At 40.7% G+C, this 16868-nt stretch overlaps 4 protein-coding genes across 4 annotated transcripts in view; all 4 read right to left on the bottom strand.

The window, feature by feature from the left end:
• Positions 1-16868, bottom strand: part of LOC118233357 (GTPase IMAP family member 8-like) — a 105393-nt gene that overhangs the window by 69733 nt on the left and 18792 nt on the right. The window lies entirely within an intron of this gene.
• LOC118233356 (GTPase IMAP family member 8-like) overlaps positions 1-16868 on the bottom strand; it is a 121007-nt gene that overhangs the window by 102669 nt on the left and 1470 nt on the right. The gene's annotated exons all lie outside the window — the stretch shown is intronic.
• The window catches only part of LOC118233360 (stress response protein NST1-like), a 105334-nt gene that overhangs the window by 87407 nt on the left and 1059 nt on the right, over positions 1-16868 (bottom strand). The window lies entirely within an intron of this gene.
• LOC118233359 (GTPase IMAP family member 8-like) lies at positions 10262-14874 on the bottom strand. The gene is made up of 4 exons (XM_035429002.1): positions 14835-14874; positions 14089-14757; positions 12892-13593; positions 10262-12114 (listed from the first exon to the last, which is right to left on the bottom strand). The coding sequence occupies exons 1-4, from the start codon at positions 14857-14859 to the stop codon at positions 10262-10264; spliced, it is 3249 nt and encodes a 1082-aa protein (XP_035284893.1). The 5' UTR covers positions 14860-14874.

Genomic DNA, 16868 nt, shown 5'->3' with positions numbered 1-16868 from the left:
TCTAATTATTATTTTCTCCATTTACTTTAACCCATTTACCTTTACATAAAATAATGTCAAGAACAGGCCTAAGCTTGGAGAGAATAAGCATCTTAAATCTTTCCTCATAGCTTTTATCTTTCATACCAAGAATCAATTTGGTTGCTCTTCTTTGAACATTTTCCAGATTAGATCCTCTATATATTTCTGGTAGTCTGGTCCCCAGAACTGCACACGATATTCCAAGTGTGGTCTAACAAATGTATTGTATAAGATAAGTATAACTACCTTGGTTTTATACTCAGTACTTTTGGCTATATATCCCAGAATCCCGTTGGCCTTTTTTGTTGTACTGCAACAGCACAGTGCCTAGAACCTGAAAGGCTTTGATCAACCATTACTCCCAAGTCTTTTTCAAACTGAGCACATTCATATTTTGTTCCTCCCAGAAAGTAATCTTGCCCAATGTTTTTATTTCCCACATGCAGAACTTTACAATTGGCTATATTGAATTTCATTTGCCAGGTTTCTGCCCACTTCTTGGATTACTTTAGTAGATTCCAAACTATTAGCTAGGTCTCCCAGTTTTATACCATCTTAAAATTTTACTAATGTACTTTATATGTCCCTGTCCAGGTCATTGATATAAATGAGGAAGAGTAGTGGTCCCAGCACTTTTCATTCACAGTCTTGCAATCAAGAAGTTGCACCCAGTCAATATTACTTAAATTTGCTCACATCATGTTAAAATTGGCATGTCTAAAATGTTAGATTCTGGCCATAGATGAGGCCTTGTTAATTTGCCAAAATATATCAAAACTAACTCTAGAATGATCACTAGTCCAAAGTGGCTCAATTACCTCTATGCTACAAATTATGTCTGGAGCACCACATAGCACCAGATCCAGAATTTATTTCCCTGTTGTGGGCTGATTGACATACTGTTCCAAAAAGGTCATTTATAACCTCATTTATAATCTAAAAATTCTGCCACACTTGTCCACACTTTTTGCCCTTTCGTCAATTCCCAATTAATAGCAGGGTAATTGAAGTCACCCATAATAATAGTTTCACTCCCTGATAAGCTTGTTTTATGGTTCCAAAGAGCACTGAATTCACACTGCTGTCTGAAGCTTGTGGCCAGTAATACACGCCTAGTGTAAGGTCCTTTTCATGGTCCTTATTTACCTTATCAAACCTTGTTTTATAGTTGTTCGAATGACCATGATATGCACTTTCGTATGTCACTTTGAATAAAAGCGTCTGCTAAATAAATGTAATGTAATGTAATGTTCCCCTATGAGCTTAAATCAAATATCCTCACTAGACTTGAACAGAATTTCCTGCACATTACATCAATAAAAATGTTTTTATATATAGAGAGCCATACCCCCCACCTGCCTTACTGGATCTATCCTTCCTAATGAGTTTGTACCCCTCTATATTATATTCATCCCCATCCTCCTCCCCAAGACATGTCTCTGTAATCCCAGCTATATGTCATGGCTCCCACAGTTCATAGCAACCTCAAGTTCCAATCATGGATTTTTTTATACTTCTAGCATTTAAACAAAGTCATTCCAAATTAGGACCTCCTCCCCTGTTTCCTTACCCCTGGGCATCCCACGCCACCCTTACTAAAATTTAGCTTTAAAAAGATTTCATTGGTGTTCACACGGTTATAGGTAGCCGTCAGCATTTAGCCTCAACTGTCTCCTCACTCAAGAGAACTAATAAACAAATATAAAATGTCCTCCTTTCCTTCCTTCCTTTCCATAATCTACCATATCATCACATAATCAATGAACTACTAAGAAGCAAATAAGATAATACTAATACTAAGAAAAAAAACTGTAATATAATAAAGTTCAGACTAAATTTAAAATAAAGTCCCTTTATGCACTTGCTAAAGCAGTAGTCTATACAAAGTATTTGGAAAGGAAATAATCCCTTGATTTTGTATCATTTTCTTTGATTGTGAATATATACTAATGTTCAATGTTTGCATTAAACCCACAGAAGAGAGATAACTTAGACACAGTTGTGTCACTACTCACGGAAACCAATCCACCCTGCCATGGCTGGTACAGAAAAATATGTTCTCAAAACATAAAATTCAAAATGGTCCTGTGGGAATGAAAAGAGAATGATGCATTTTTCAAAAACAAGCCTCCAGCTTCAAATCTTACCGCAGGTAATAATTACGTATTTACAAATATACTACTAATATACACTTTTGACTGTTGCACTTGGCTCACATTTGCTTAATCTACCTGTTACGATGACTTTAATTATTGTTCACGATCAGAAAGTATATATATATACTTATATATATGTACAGAAAAACAAACAGTAGATAGTAAATGCAGTGGTTATACTTCATAGAATTACATGATTACACTCACGTAGGTAGTATAAAAGAGAATGTACTTACAGATCATTGTATTGATTACACTTTGATTGTTTATATCTACTTATATAGAGAACGTCTAAAAAAGGCAAAAATAAAATACTACTAAACTGATTAATGGTAATTAAACTAGCCTACTGAAAAAGGCAAAATAAAAGAGTAGATTTTTAAAAATCTCTCTTGAAAAAAGTTTTCTGCTTCTCCCCCTTCTCTTCTACTTCTTCTTTGTTCCATTCAAAGTTCACCTTCAATGACCCACCTCTTTCCCTCTTTCCATCAGATAAGAACGTGACTTATCTGAACATGCCAAGAAAAGGGGGGGAGGGGTGGGGGGCATCAGTTACACACACGAACTTTGAGCCACTGCGTGGCAAAATGTTTAATAAATAAGTTCTGTGCATCAGCCATTATGTTTCTTCAAATCGATTCATATCATTGTGGATGGCCACAAGATAAAAATGCCCATTCTGTTTGCAGCATAGGACTTTGATTTCACTAACTAGTCGTTTCCTTTACTACACATTATTGAAAAGCGATTGCTGTATTCTGTAGTCGCCCCCACCGAGTCAGCGCACAGCAGGCAGCGGGATAGCAGGTTCCGGGTTATCACTTAGGGAAACTCTCGCATCGAGGAGGAGGTGCAGGAGCTAGTGAGACACAAGCCTGGTGTGGCAGCTGGATTTCTTTCAAACCCCGACAACCTATACATCAAAATGAAGCTGGGAACCTGTAGTGTTTAGCTGTATGTGTTAATTTCCTCCATAAAAAAATGCAGTCGAAATATTTAAAAACCGACGTTTTACCGTGTATTTCAGTCAATATTTATAGGTCTGGCTATAATGTACACAAAATTCATTCATGGTAACAGTTGCCACCATTGGAAAATATGAGAACATCAGATGGTTTGCAGTCTATCCAAACTTAGTTCAGTAGGAGAAAAAATAAATAAATAAAACAGGCAAGATAGTTCATGTAGGCTATTACTGTTATGCAGGGTACGCGGTAGGCAATTTCATTAACATGTAATTTCATCTATGCAACATTTTAAAGAGAGATGAATAAACAGCCCCCACGAACGCCGGCTATTATGAACGGCAACTTAGACTGCTTGAGCAAAATCAGCAGGTTGCTGGTCAGCAGCTAAGCTGGATTGAATATTTCCCTCATACCTACATAACGTTCACAGCGGCGACAGGTGAGCTGAAAATTGGTGGGGCCCAAAACTTTCCTTTAAACTAATCATTAGTAATTTTCTTTTATTATCAAGCGTGCCAACGATCTGACTAATCAAATGGCAAGTAGCCTAACACACAGCGTCTTCATACTGTGTTAGGGAGATTAAATCATAAATTAAATGTATCCGTCTAAAATCCGTTTTAATCACCAAGTAATAAACAAGATACACCAGTCTACACCAGTATCTACCGTGTTAGCTTTCAGAATAACAAGCAAAAACAAAACCTACACTTCAATTTTGTTTACAATCTACGCATTGCAGATATTTGCCATGAATTCGAGTGCGGAGAAAGAAGTGCATGTATCCACAAATAATGTTGATTAAAAATGTGCACAATTTCGTACTGCAAATCAAAATAAATGTTGGCTATAAGGCTTAGGCTACTCGCTAAAACTGCCTATATGGGGAGAGCTGGCTATATATGATAGTATTGAGTAGCCTATTTTGAGCATTAATTGCATTGATACTCAAGGAAAATCAGGGGAAGATTCCGCCACTGCTTAGTGATTAAAACGGATTTTTCTAAATCGCATTTATCATTTAAACTCCCTAACACAATGCGAAGAAGCTGTGTGTCCCTTTCCAATTGCTTCAGATCGTTTGCATTGTTAATCACTGAAAATTAATTAAAACAGTTTGAGATCAATGATTAGTTTTGCGCATCACCAATTTTCAGCTCACCAGTCGCCGCTGGTTTTATTTTGTTTCAATTCGACAGTTTAAGAAAGATGGATAAAGGAGGAAGAAAGGGAGGACAAAAGAGGAGGATGCCCGATTATTTTTGTGGGTAAAAAAATTCTCAGCATTAATTACACTCAGTAAACTTGAAATATTTTATGTAAAAGCTAGTACCAATAGTATACATTCTTTTTAAAACATAGTTTTCCTTAATTACAATTATGTGCACAATACATTAAAGATACAACTATTTTGAGCTGAGATATTCATTGGTTTGTACCTTTTTTCACCCACCTCCCAGCGGATCTCAGGGTCCAGACAGTTCATAAAACTTAGTTTAGTTAAAAAAAAAAAAAAATAGAGAGATGAAAAGTACAGTATGAGGATGTGGAAATATATTTCATAATTAATTATATGACAATATTAAATCAATGTGATGCTTTGAAGGTACAACAATTGCACTGTCAATCAATATTAGGTTAGAAAATACAGCATTTGCCTGATTTAACGTGACTTCTGGTATAAACCACGCCCATTTCCTGTCTTCTATCCGAATACAGATACAGATAAAGATAATTTTGTTGGTTGAACAGATACAGGTACAGATAATGAGGTCTCTGCATGCAACTAATATATATGTGTGTGTGTGTGTGTGTATGTATTTATGTATGTATATATAACCACAGGAAAGGCCCCCCTGTTGTTAAATGAGATATTGCTGCTGGGGGCTTTGCATACTGGAGCTAATAATCACATAGTGGAGCAATATGGGACAGAAAATTATAATTTAGAGTTTGTATGGTACCATAAATTAGGTGTGCTGTCAAAATAATAGCCTTAAAATCTCATCTGCGCAGAATTTCTACACTTACAGAAGGTTATTGTGCTGTGCTGTAGTGTGATGTACTGTGCATACCGTGTGTATTTGTGTACACAGATTACAATATTTATAGCTCTGTAGTTCTCTATTTAAAAACCATTACCGGTTAACCCTAATAGTCTCAGAACCAGTAAGTGTAAACTAAAAATTCTGACCCCTTTCTCTCTTTCTCCTCCATAGTTTCTCACTCCCTTCTTCATCTCATTCCTTTTTTTCCCTCTTGTTTACAGTTTTCTTCCTCCTCTGTCATGTTGCTCTTGCTTCTATGGTTCACTGGCCCCTCCTCTCCTTTCTTCACCTCCTTTCCTCTCTTCCATTCCTCACCTCCTTTCCACCTCTCCCTTCCTTTCCTCCCTTCCTCACCTCCTTTCCTCCTCCCCCTTCCTCACCTCCTTTCCTCTCCTCCTTCCCTCACCTCATTTCCTCCTCTCCTTTCTTCACCTCCTTCCCTCTCCTCCCTTCCTCACCTCCTTTCCTCTCCTCCTTCCCTCACCTCATTTCCTCCTCTCCTCCTTCCCTCATCTCATTTCCTCCTCTCCCTTCCTCTCCTCCCTTCCTCTCCTCCTTCCCTCACCTCATTTCCTCTTCTCCCTTCCTCACCTCCTTTCCTCCTCTCCCTTCCTCACCTCCTTTCCTCTCCTCCTTCCCTCACCTCATTTCCTCCTCTCCTTTCCTCTCCTCCTTCCCTCACCTCATTTCCTTCTCTCCCTTCCTCTCCTCCTTCCCTCACCTCATTTCCTCCTCTCCCTTCCTCTCCTCCTTCCCTCACCTCATTTCCTCCTCTCCTTTTCTCTCCTCCTTCCCTCACCTCATTTCCTCCTCTCCCTTCCTCTCCTCCTTCCCTCACCTCATTTCCTCCTCTCCCTTCCTCTCCTCCCTTCCTCTCCTCCTTCCCTCACCTCATTTCCTCCTCTCCCTTCCTTTCCTCCCTTCCTCACCTCCTTTCCTCACCTCATTTCCTCCTCTCCCTTCCTTTCCTCCCTTCCTCACCTCCTTTCCTCCTCTCCCTTCCTCTCCTCCTTTCCTCTCCAGAAGTGTCAGGTGTCCCTGTAATTCCCCCTGCTCTTTATCGGGGCTTATTATTTCTTCTGTGTTGTTCCTCTCTTTCAGCCTCTTCTCCTGCTTTTTCCGTTGTATGAATTTGTCCTCCCCCCTCTGTAGTTATTCCAGATCCCCCTTGCCGCACTTTTTTGTCAAGCGTCAACTCCTGATTTACACTTGGGCTGTAAAGTCTCCAGTTCTCTCTTCACTTCTTCCTCTTTTTCTTTCTCCGTCTGTATTTCTATCATTGCCACTTCTGCTTCCAGGAACATCTCACGAGTGCAGCAGCTTCCTCCATTCTCCCAGTGCATCTTCTCAGCCTTTTTTAAACAGGTCAATGGCTTGACATATTTTTGTTTATTGTTATCGCAGACAGGGTACCTGCCTCCACAGTTTTCAGTCAGGTTCTCGACCTCAGGATGACCTTCTGCAATGTATTCTTTAATGCAGGGATCAGCGACTCACGGTTCTCGAGGGCTGAGAACTGCTGGTTGTCCACCCTCCCTTTGCCTGGGAGTCAGGTGTGAAGACATCCTGGCCAATCAGTAGCACTAATTACCCGGGAGAAAAGAAAACCAGGGCTTGCAAACAAGCGCACACTTTTCAGGCCGCGGGATCTCCACGTGTGAGTTGGTGTCAACAGTGACGCTTATGCCCTGCTACTTCTTAGTCCGGATCGTGTTTGTAGTCATAACACCTCCCAGAGGTTGCATATCAAGGTTAAAAAGGACTGGTCTGAGAACTGATCCCTGAGGGACACTGCATGACATTAGAACTCTCAGAGTTGTGCTGTTAGGCCTTAAACCAGTTAAGAGCAGTGCTGTTAAAAAGCAAGGTGGCGGTGGGGTCTACAAGACTGGCTGGGGACTTGAATTCAGTAACAACTTTGTGCAGCATGTCATGATGCATAATTTCAAATCAATCTCAGAATACTCTGCATGGAGGAATAGGGGGGTTAATTATTGATTAACCCCCGATTGTTTTACACCAGAATTAATATTTTCAACTCAGAAAAAAGAAGTCAATTCTGTGCATTTTGATATTGAGACAAATCCCTTGTGTGGACATGGGGAGGATTGAGGAGGTGGTCGATAGTGGAAAGCGGCTTTCTGGGGTTATCATAAATATCATTTTGAATTTTTTGAAAAACTCTGTGCCAAACGTCATAAAATACCTGTGATTTGATTTTCCTCCGTCTCCGCTCCGCCCCACGACAGCATCGCTTAAGCTGTGGGATGCTTTCATTCCTCCATTTCACCTTTCATTCCTCCATTCCACCTTTCATTCCTCCATTCCACCTTTCATTCCTCCATTCCACCTTTCATTCCTCCATTCCACTTCCTGTTTTGAGAATATTTTTTACCTTAACGGGAGCTACAGAATTTTCGGCTGAGCGTTGAAATGATTAAATAAATCAGTGCAGTCAGATTTGGATGGGTGCAGAAATAAGAAGTATAGTGCCGAGCAACCAAAGGGGTAATATCACGTTTCTGTTTTTAGTTGTTTGCAATTGATCATGGTATTACAAATTATGCACTAGTGATAAGATATGGCAGTATTGACAATATGATATTACAGATTACATTACATTACATTACAGGCATTTGGCAGACGCTCTTATCCAGAGCGACGTACAACAATGTGTATAACCAAAACCGGGAACAGGTGTGTTGAAAACCCAAGAGGGAAGTACAGTTCCAAGTGCAGGGAACGACTGCGTAGTTTAACTTGGACCCTGTAGGTTAATATGAAAATCACGTATGAAAAGTCCTCTAGAAATGACCAGGTGTGACCACGGCTGTGGGTCGGTCCTGAAACATGCTGAATAAAAGCCATAGAATTCAGTAGGTCCTATAGTTAATAGTAAATAATAGAATAGCCTTGGGGTCAGTGTCTGTATCTGTGTGAAAATTAGAACCTCCATTGATGATAATTCTAACAGGTTTTGTGTGGATTATGGATAAGAGCTCTCAGAAATAATTGTGGATGCTTGTTTGGATGGCCTGTGCACTGACAGCCACCACTGAGAGCTGGCATTTACGCAGCACAGCATGGTACTCAAAGGTACTAAATTAAACCTTACAGTTTACGGAATTTTAAAAGATGGCAGCCAGTCCACCCCATTCTCTTCTACTTCTACTGTACAAAAAAATAAAACTCTAATTATGGGGAGATGCTTCAATAAGAATGGCTGACCCATCTTCACTAAGCCAGATTCAATATAGTTTACAGTTTATTGTTCTGTGTGTTCAGTAATAATGACAATATACAACTGTGCAAAATGTGAGTGGTGAAATGGCCATATACACAGGCATATGCCCAGGAGACAGTGTTGACAAGTGTCCCAAACCATTGCAGCTTTCCCCTTATATATTCAAAGATCAAACTAAAACACCAAGACATCAAATGATGACACAGAGATAACAACACACAACATTAATGATCCAGCTTGCACCATCTCTTTAAGCATATCACTCTGGGTTAACCTTTATAGCTCAGACACCAACTCCTTCCCCATGACATCAGTCTTCCAACAATACAAAACAGGTTTGCACTGTATTATGGAGAACCTAGGTTTTACATAATGCTGATCCAACTGGATGTGTTGTACCTGAGCACTGTCTCTTTATCATACCCCGCTGACCCCCTGTCAGCACAGTAAACAGTCTGTTTTCTGTTTTGGTCTGATAGAAGGCAGACTTCTGCGGACTGCCCTGCATTGGGGTGGAGTGGAGCTAGCCGGCGGTTGGGTCTGGCGCTCAGCTGGATCCAAGGATCTTCAGCCTGCTCTGCAGCAACTCCAGGACATGGGACGGCTGAGTCCAGCTCTTCTCCCGCCATGGTCCCATGGTCTCCAGAGGAGTCCAGGAGCTCCTCATCCTCTTTGATCTGGTGGAGGACAGATGTTCTCCTCTCCAGCTCCGTGATTCTCCACTCCAGGCAGAGGCAGCCCTCTCAGCCGGACGAGGAGGCACACGCTGGCATGGTAGGGCGATCACAAGATGGCCATACGTGTCTGGAACTGCGTCTCCGTTAGCAAGACGAAAAAGCAGATAGTGACACAAAACGGTGATCCGTAACAGTCTTATTTTGATCTTGTCGATTTAGCAAAAAGCAGATAAAAAAGATTATAAAATCAGGATGATCGATGTAAAAAATTATAATAAAAGAATAAAATGCTAAAATCGTGCCAATCATTCATTCATTCATTCATGCATTCATTCATTCATTCATTATCAACGAACCAAGCAATATACGTGTTCTGTTTGTTTTGTGCATATATTTAGAATTTACACAAGAAGAAACGAGGCAAACAGGAAGCTACACTGTAGAAGCAGGGCCTTGGGGTTTATATCTGTGGGGCACCTCCTCACACTGGACATTTCTGGAACTGACACCGATCTCACACAATCTGACTCTGAGCCCACTGTTGTAGTAAATGTAATGATGTCAGTCTGCTTGTATAGTGCCTGAACACTACTCTAGCTGTGTAAACCCAGCTACATCCAGTGTCCTGGGACTGTTCAGAAGAAGCATTACAGGTAATGGAGTGACTGCTGGTAATGATGTAACTGGCAGTAATGTGGGGTTGCTCTAAATGAATAAATATCTTTGAGAACATCTGATCTGATGTGTTCCTGATCCACGTTTTTTTTTTATTTTGTTTTTTTCTTTGAAAGAGCTTTTAAGCGGTTCCTGAACATAGAGGCCCCTGGGGCTGCTGGGTGGCTCATCCTGTTAAGGAACTGTTCTGGAATATTCTGGGACATGGACAGGGCCCGAAGATCTGGCGTTCACCATTTCACCTGTAGAGCCACACATACAGCCCACCTTGCTAACTGCGGTATACAGAGCATACAGCTGACACCGCCTGCTTTCGAGGAGAGCCTCTGGTTATATCTGAGCTTCTGATGAGGACCCTTGCAGGGTGAGCATGCATGATTGACCATTAAAAATTCAAACAAAAATGTGTGGAAAACTTGATCGACACAGAAGCAATTGTACATTCCATGGCCCTAGTACATGAACACCTGCGCTACAATATTACACATTTGTTGCTTTCCAATATGTGAATTTTTGAGTCTTTCTCCCGCAATTCATTTTCATAATGTTCAGTTTGGCGCTGAAGCTCTTCTTGTAATTGAGTTAACTTTCTTCCCTGTTTCTCCTTAAAGTTATTAAATTCCTCTGCTTTTTTTCTAGCAGCATTTTCAAAAATGATTCTATGATATCTTTCCTGCATGTCTTTCAATGTTTCCTCTTCTTTTGTTCTCTTAGCCTCTTCATCAATCTTCATCTTCTGAAGTTCTTCACGTTCCTTCTCAAGATCCTTCTGCAACAATTCCAGCCTTTTCCTCTCCTCCTCTTTTCTCTGTGCGTCCTCCTTAGATCGTCTGTCTGCCTCCTCTTTTCTTTCCTTGTCCAACTGCTCTTGTTGTTTTTTCAGCTGCCTTTGCTTTTCTTCAAGCTCCCTTTCTAGTTGTTTAGATCTCCTTTCATTCTCTCCCTTTTGTCTTTCTTGTTCCATTACTTTTTCAAACTCTTCTCGCATTTTGCATTCTTTCAATGCATACTCTGTTCTCTCTTTCTCTTCTTTCTGTCTCCTGTACTGCTCATCCTTCTCTTTCCTCTTCTGTTCCTTTTCCCTTTCCTGCTCCCATTCCTTAGCTATTTTCTTAATGTATTCCTGTATCTCTTTTTTCTCATTTTCTGCCTCTTTAATTCTCTGTTCCCACTCAAGTCTTTGTCTCGCCTCATTGTTTTTCCTCTCCTGCTCCTCTCGATCTCTCTTTTTCTTTTCTTCTGCTTGCCTTGCCTCAAATTCTCTCTTTTCTCTTTTTTGTTTTTCCATCAGCCCTTCCCTCAGTTTCCTCTCCATTTCCGCCCTCCACTTCTCTTCCTCTTCCCTACGTTTCAACTCCTCATCCAGCGTCCTTTTCGTTTCCTCAATCTCACCTAATTTGCTCTTCCACTCCGATTCTTGTCCTGCCTTCCTCTTTATGTCTTCCCTGTCTCTCCTCTCTTTTATTTCCTTATCTTTTTTCTTCCACTTTTCTACTTCCATCCTTAAATGTTCTTCTTTGTCTTTCAGCTTTTTTTCCTGAAGCATTATTTCTTCTTCTGCTTTGTGTCTCTGCTCTTCCATCGTCCTCCTTATCTCTTTCATCTCCGTTTCAAGTTTTGCCTTCGGCATCTCCTTCTCTCTCTGCATCTTTCCTGCGTTGTCACTCAGTATTCTTTCGCACTCTTTCCTTATGGTAAATTCTGCCTCCTGGAACATCTCATTGGTGTAACAGCCTCCTCCATTCCTCTGAACCATCACGTCTATCTTATCCAGCAGCTCAGACACTTGGGTGCGATTGCTCATGTCATTATTATTGAAGACATGAAACCTGTTTCCACAGTCTTGAATCAGATTTTGGATTCCAGGCTCACCTCTTTGAATGAATCTTTCAATTGATTCATTTCTAAGATCATCCCCTCTTGTGAATATGACTATGGTGAACATTTCAGCCATTTTACCAAAGGTGCTCTTAATGAGCTGCAATGTGTCCATCTCCTCCTTCGTGATTCTTCCAATCTGTAGCACTAGGAGAAACACATGAGGTCCTGGGGCCAAAAAGGAGATGCATTTGGCTATTTCCTGCTGGACCTCCTCATTAGACAATGATGTGTCAAAGAGACCGGGCGTGTCAACTACAGCAACGCGCCTGCCAGCTACTTCCCCTACTCCTTTCTTACAGCAGGTCGTCACTGATTTCATTCTGATCTGCGACTGGAACTCCTTCCTCTGCAGTATGGTGTTTCCTGTGGCACTTTTCCCACTTCCTGTCTTCCCCACGAGCACTATCCTCACACAGTCAGAGCTCTGGTCTTTACCCCCAGCGCCTGCCAAATAAGGACACACAGTACAACTCAGAGAGAAAATCCGGAGAATCAAGGCCGTCATAAAAAGCCTTCTCAGGGGTGTCAAAGTCCTAAAGCACAGCAGTGTCAGCAGGTATTGTTTCCTTTAAATGAGCTGCCAGTGAAGACCTTGATAACAAGATGTGTGGACTCATCAGCTAATCAGTGATTAAATAAATCTCTGGTGCTGAAACACATTGAATACCAGCAATCAACCGATTCCACCATCAACCAACCAGGAGTGCCTTTAGCTGTCGAGAACTGAATTCTGACATCTGTGGTATATATGCCATTTGTAATAAAACAATATATATTTGTGTCACAATATATAGGTGCTGGGATAGAATTGCTAAAAGAAGGGTGCATATAAATAAATGCCATCCATCATGACTGTTCATCATGTTTTCACAAACATGGAACATGCGAGGTGGAAACCACTGACTAAGACAGGTGATTCTAAATTGCTTTGTTGGATAGAATTCACCGGCATGCTTAGAATTCTCTGGCATGGTTAGAGTATGTAGGTAGAATTCTGTAGATTAATGGAATATCTGAGGGATTAAGTGGACTTAATGGCTTGTTCTCATCACTTGTTCCTTCATTTGATGCCAGAACACAGGACTTGTTGACACACAACGAACCACTGGATTATAATGCTTTTTGAAGTGAAGCATTTCTCAAGAATAAACAAATGATGAACCTCTCCACACTCGTCCACTGATATACCCTTATAAATAAATTATGAACCTCTCCACTTACCCTGTGATGTGCCCTTAATACGTTCTTCTAATTCTCTGATCTTCCTGTCCTTCTCCTCTAGCTCAGTCTTGTACCTGGCCTCCAGCTCTTGACCCTTCCTCTCGAGCTGTGTCTCCAAGTACATATCCAGGGAAAAGCAACTTTCTGTTTTTCTATTCATCTTCTCTATGACCTCCAGAAGCTTTGGAACTGTTGTTGTTGGAAATGGGTTGTTGAGAATGTGCTGGTTGTAGAAAACAAAGTACCTGTTTCCACAGATCCTCAGAAGCTCCTGAATGTCCTTACTTTGCTGCAGAAAGTAATCAACATGTTGAGCAGCTGAATTCTCATGGATAAAAATGACCGTCATGTAATCAGTAACTCTTGAGCCAAATGTCTCCTGAATTCTGGTTATTTCTGCCTTGTCTTCATCAGTGAGGGGAGGAGCTGAAGTGACCAGGAGGAAGGCATGGACTCCATGGCCACAGAGAGAGGTAAAGAGGTGAGACACAGCGGATGCAGTGAGCTGTGCATCACACAGAGCTGGCATTTCCACCACGGTAACCAGGCGACCGTCCACTTCTCCCTCTCTCCTCTCACACACTGAAGAGGAGCCGGGACCCACACTGGACTCCCTCCGTCCCAGGATGGTGTTTCCTGCGAACATCTTCCCAGCTCCTCTCCTCCCAAACAACACCAGGTTCAGTCTGTCTCCCCCAGCCACTGGAAATAAAGAAGAAGAGTCCATTATCTTGTGACTGTTGTCTTGTGACTTATCTCACTGCATTATTGTCATTTTCGCCCTGTTGAGAGTCATTACCCAGCATGCATTGCAGCACACCCTCAGCTTTCATTCATCAGTACTCAGGTGTAATTCCACAGCTGAGTTTCCATCCATTTGTTCACTTGCCTTAATGCTACATGCCAAAAGTTCACATCTGAAATATGAAATTAACTTTGCATATTGTCAGTTTGTGAATAATCAGTGATATGTTTTCAATGTTTTATGCATTGGTTCAGAGTGCTATAACTGTATATTCTGTAGCAAAACAAAAGCCTGATTTCTCTCAGGTTTCTCATCTTTATTTATCCAGTGTTTATCTTTATTTTTCAATGTTTGGAAGCATTAAGGGGTAACATAGCTATCAAATCAGTTCTCACCATTAGTAACACAAACTCATTTCAGTATATCTTTTCTTTGACTGATTCTTGTCTTACCTTTTTTTCCTTTAATTTCCTGTCGTTGTTTAGATAGAGTCCTTGGTTTCTCCTTCCTCTCCACCATCTGTTCAGGCTTCCTCAGAGGTACCTGACTCGCTCCAAGCCTGGCTGACTCTGGCTCCTTGAACATCTCACAGCTGAGGAAACCTCCTCCATTCTGCCTCACCATCTGCTCTATCTTCTCCATTAGTTCAGTAACCTGGGTGTAATTAGTCTCATCTGTGTTGTGAAACGTGTAACACCTTCCACTACACATTTGCAGAACTTGGGTGTAAGACTGGTCAAAGCGAGTTCTTTCACTCTCCTGTGTTGTCAGTACCATCGAGTACATGAAGGCCTCAGGGCTGAAAGAGCACAGGATTCTCTCTAATCTTTTTTTCCCCTCAGATGTAATGTTGTCGTTCTCCAGCACCAGCAGGAATGCGTGAGGACCTGGGGCAGACAGGGTAACACATCTCTCTATCTGATAGAATAAGGTCCTGTCAGGGAGCTCGGGGTCCAGTAAGTCTGGAGTGTTGATCAGAGCCACACGCTTCCCATTCACTAGACCTCGTGCTCTCTCACACTGATCTTTCACTGAGAGGACCTCTGCCCCCAGGATGATGTTCCCCACTTTACTCCTCAGATCTCCAGACTTCCCCAGCAGCACAACCCTCAGCTCAGACACTGCAAAGTGGGACAAAATGTTTACTATAAGAAAAGGTCAAGGAATTGCACTTTAAAATAAAAAAGTATTTTTAGACCTTTGTATATGTTTCGCCAGTTCATAGAAATAAATAGTTTGTTTTGTTTTTTTTTCAGGGGTATTAACGTACTGTTGGGACGCTCAAAGTCAGGACTCTCTCTTCCCTGCAGGTACTCTTTGTTCACATCTCCTGGAAATAGCACAGTGAGTCATTACTTAATGCACAATGAGGCACAATAGAAAATGTGGAACCCACATACGGTATTGTGTAATCTCTCCATCAAAATAAATAGCATCAGGATGCTATAATTTGCTTATCAGAATAACATTGTGTTTAAACTTCTCTAATATATACTGTATGCTACACTGGTCTTTGGTCACATAAGAAAAACAAGTATTATTATTAGTATTAGTATCTTTGAACATTTTCCCGATCAGATTCTTTATATATTTCTGGTAGTATGCTCCCCAGAACTGCACACAATACTCCAAGAAAGTAATCTTGCCCAATGTTTTTATTTCCCACATGCAGAACTTTACAATTGGCTATAGTGAATTTAATTTGCCAGGTTTCTGCCCACTTCCGAATTTTGTTTAAATATTCTTGGATTACTTTAGTAGATTCCAAACTATTAGCTGGGTCTCCCAGTTTTATATCATCTTTAAATTTTGTACTTTATATGTCCCTGTCAAGGTCATTGATATAAATGAGGAAGAGTAGTGGTCCCAGCACTGATCCTTGTGGGACTTCACTTCCCACAGTTCCCTGCTCAGATAATATCCCTCCTACAACTCTTTGTGTTCTACCCTGTTGCCAGTTCTGAATACACTCTGAAATATGTCCTCTAATTCTTTCATTTTGCTAATACGACTCTCATGTGGTATCTTATCGAATCCTTTTTGGAAATTTAAGTATATAATATCATAAGTCTTGTTACAGTCAAAACCCTTTGTAGCTTCTTCAAAGAAAAGCAGGTTTGTCATGCATGACATTCCCTTGCGAAAACAATGCTGGTTATTCCTTAGGATGTTTCTATTTTCAAGAAACACTTGTCACTTGTCTCTAATGATAGATTCCAGTATTTTACATGGGATGCAATAGTTTCCTGGATCAGTACAGTCCCCTTTTCTATATATATTGGTATTATATTACCTAGCTTCCAGTCCCCTGGTATTTCTCCACTTTCTAAAAACTGTCTAAAATACCTGCAAGTGGTTTAAAGATGATCTCACCTAACTCTTTGAGTACCCTTGGGAATACGCCATGTGGGCCTACTGCCTTATTTCTAATAGTAACCTCTTCTCCAGTAAAGCTCTCAACAAAGTAACTATTTAAAGCATCAGAAATATCTTTATTCTTATAAAGCAATGATCCTTCTTCACTGCTGACACACCTGACATCCTCCTGACATACTCCTTCACTTTAATTTTCCTACTACAGTATTGAAAGACTTTTAGCATTACTTTTTGCATCATGTAAAGAGCCTCTTAGCTTCCTGTAGTTTTTTTCTAACCTTAGCACACATATTACAATATTTAGCCTTATTACTCTCATTGCTGTAGTTTTTAGATATCTTATACTGTTTTTTTTTCTCAAACTCTCCCATATGGCTTTGTTCATCCACTGGGGAGAACAGTTCTTCAACTTACTTTTCCCTCAAGAGTAACACTTTTGAGCCTGACACACTTTTCATTCACAGTCTTGCAATCAAGAAGTTGCACCCAGTCAATATTACTTAAATTTGCTCACATCATGTTAAAATTGGCATGTCTAAAATGTTAAATTCTGGCCATAGATGAGGCCTTGTTAATTTGCCAAAATATATCAAAACTAACTCTAGAATGATCACTAGTCCAAAGTGGCTCAATTACCTCTATGCTACAAATTATGTCAGGAGCACCACATAGCACCAGATCCAGAATTTATTTCCTTGTTGTGGGCTGACTGACATACTGTTCCAAAAAGGTCATTTATAACATCTAAAAATTCTGCCGCACTTTTTCTTTGTCCTGTCATCAATTCCCAATTAATGGCAGGGTACTTGAAGTCACCCATAATAATAGTCTCACTCCCTGATAAGCTTGTTTTATG

The sequence above is a fragment of the Anguilla anguilla genome, chromosome 8 (genome assembly GCF_013347855.1).
Source record: "Anguilla anguilla isolate fAngAng1 chromosome 8, fAngAng1.pri, whole genome shotgun sequence".
Taxonomy (NCBI): domain Eukaryota; kingdom Metazoa; phylum Chordata; class Actinopteri; order Anguilliformes; family Anguillidae; genus Anguilla; species Anguilla anguilla.
This window is presented reverse-complemented; position numbering and strand designations above follow the sequence as displayed.

Excerpts from the sequence above, each read along its gene's own strand:
- LOC118233359 (XM_035429002.1), bottom strand. The coding sequence starts at position 14,859 with ATGAACTGGCGAAACATATACAAAG. Across the intron at positions 14,758-14,834 it reads CTGGCGAAACATATACAAAG|TGTCTGAGCTGAGGGTTGTG; the intron begins GTCTAAAAATAC and ends CCCACTTTGCAG. Across the intron at positions 12,115-12,891 it reads TATTAAGGGCACATCACAGG|GCGCTGGGGGTAAAGACCAG; the intron begins GTAAGTGGAGAG and ends CTTATTTGGCAG.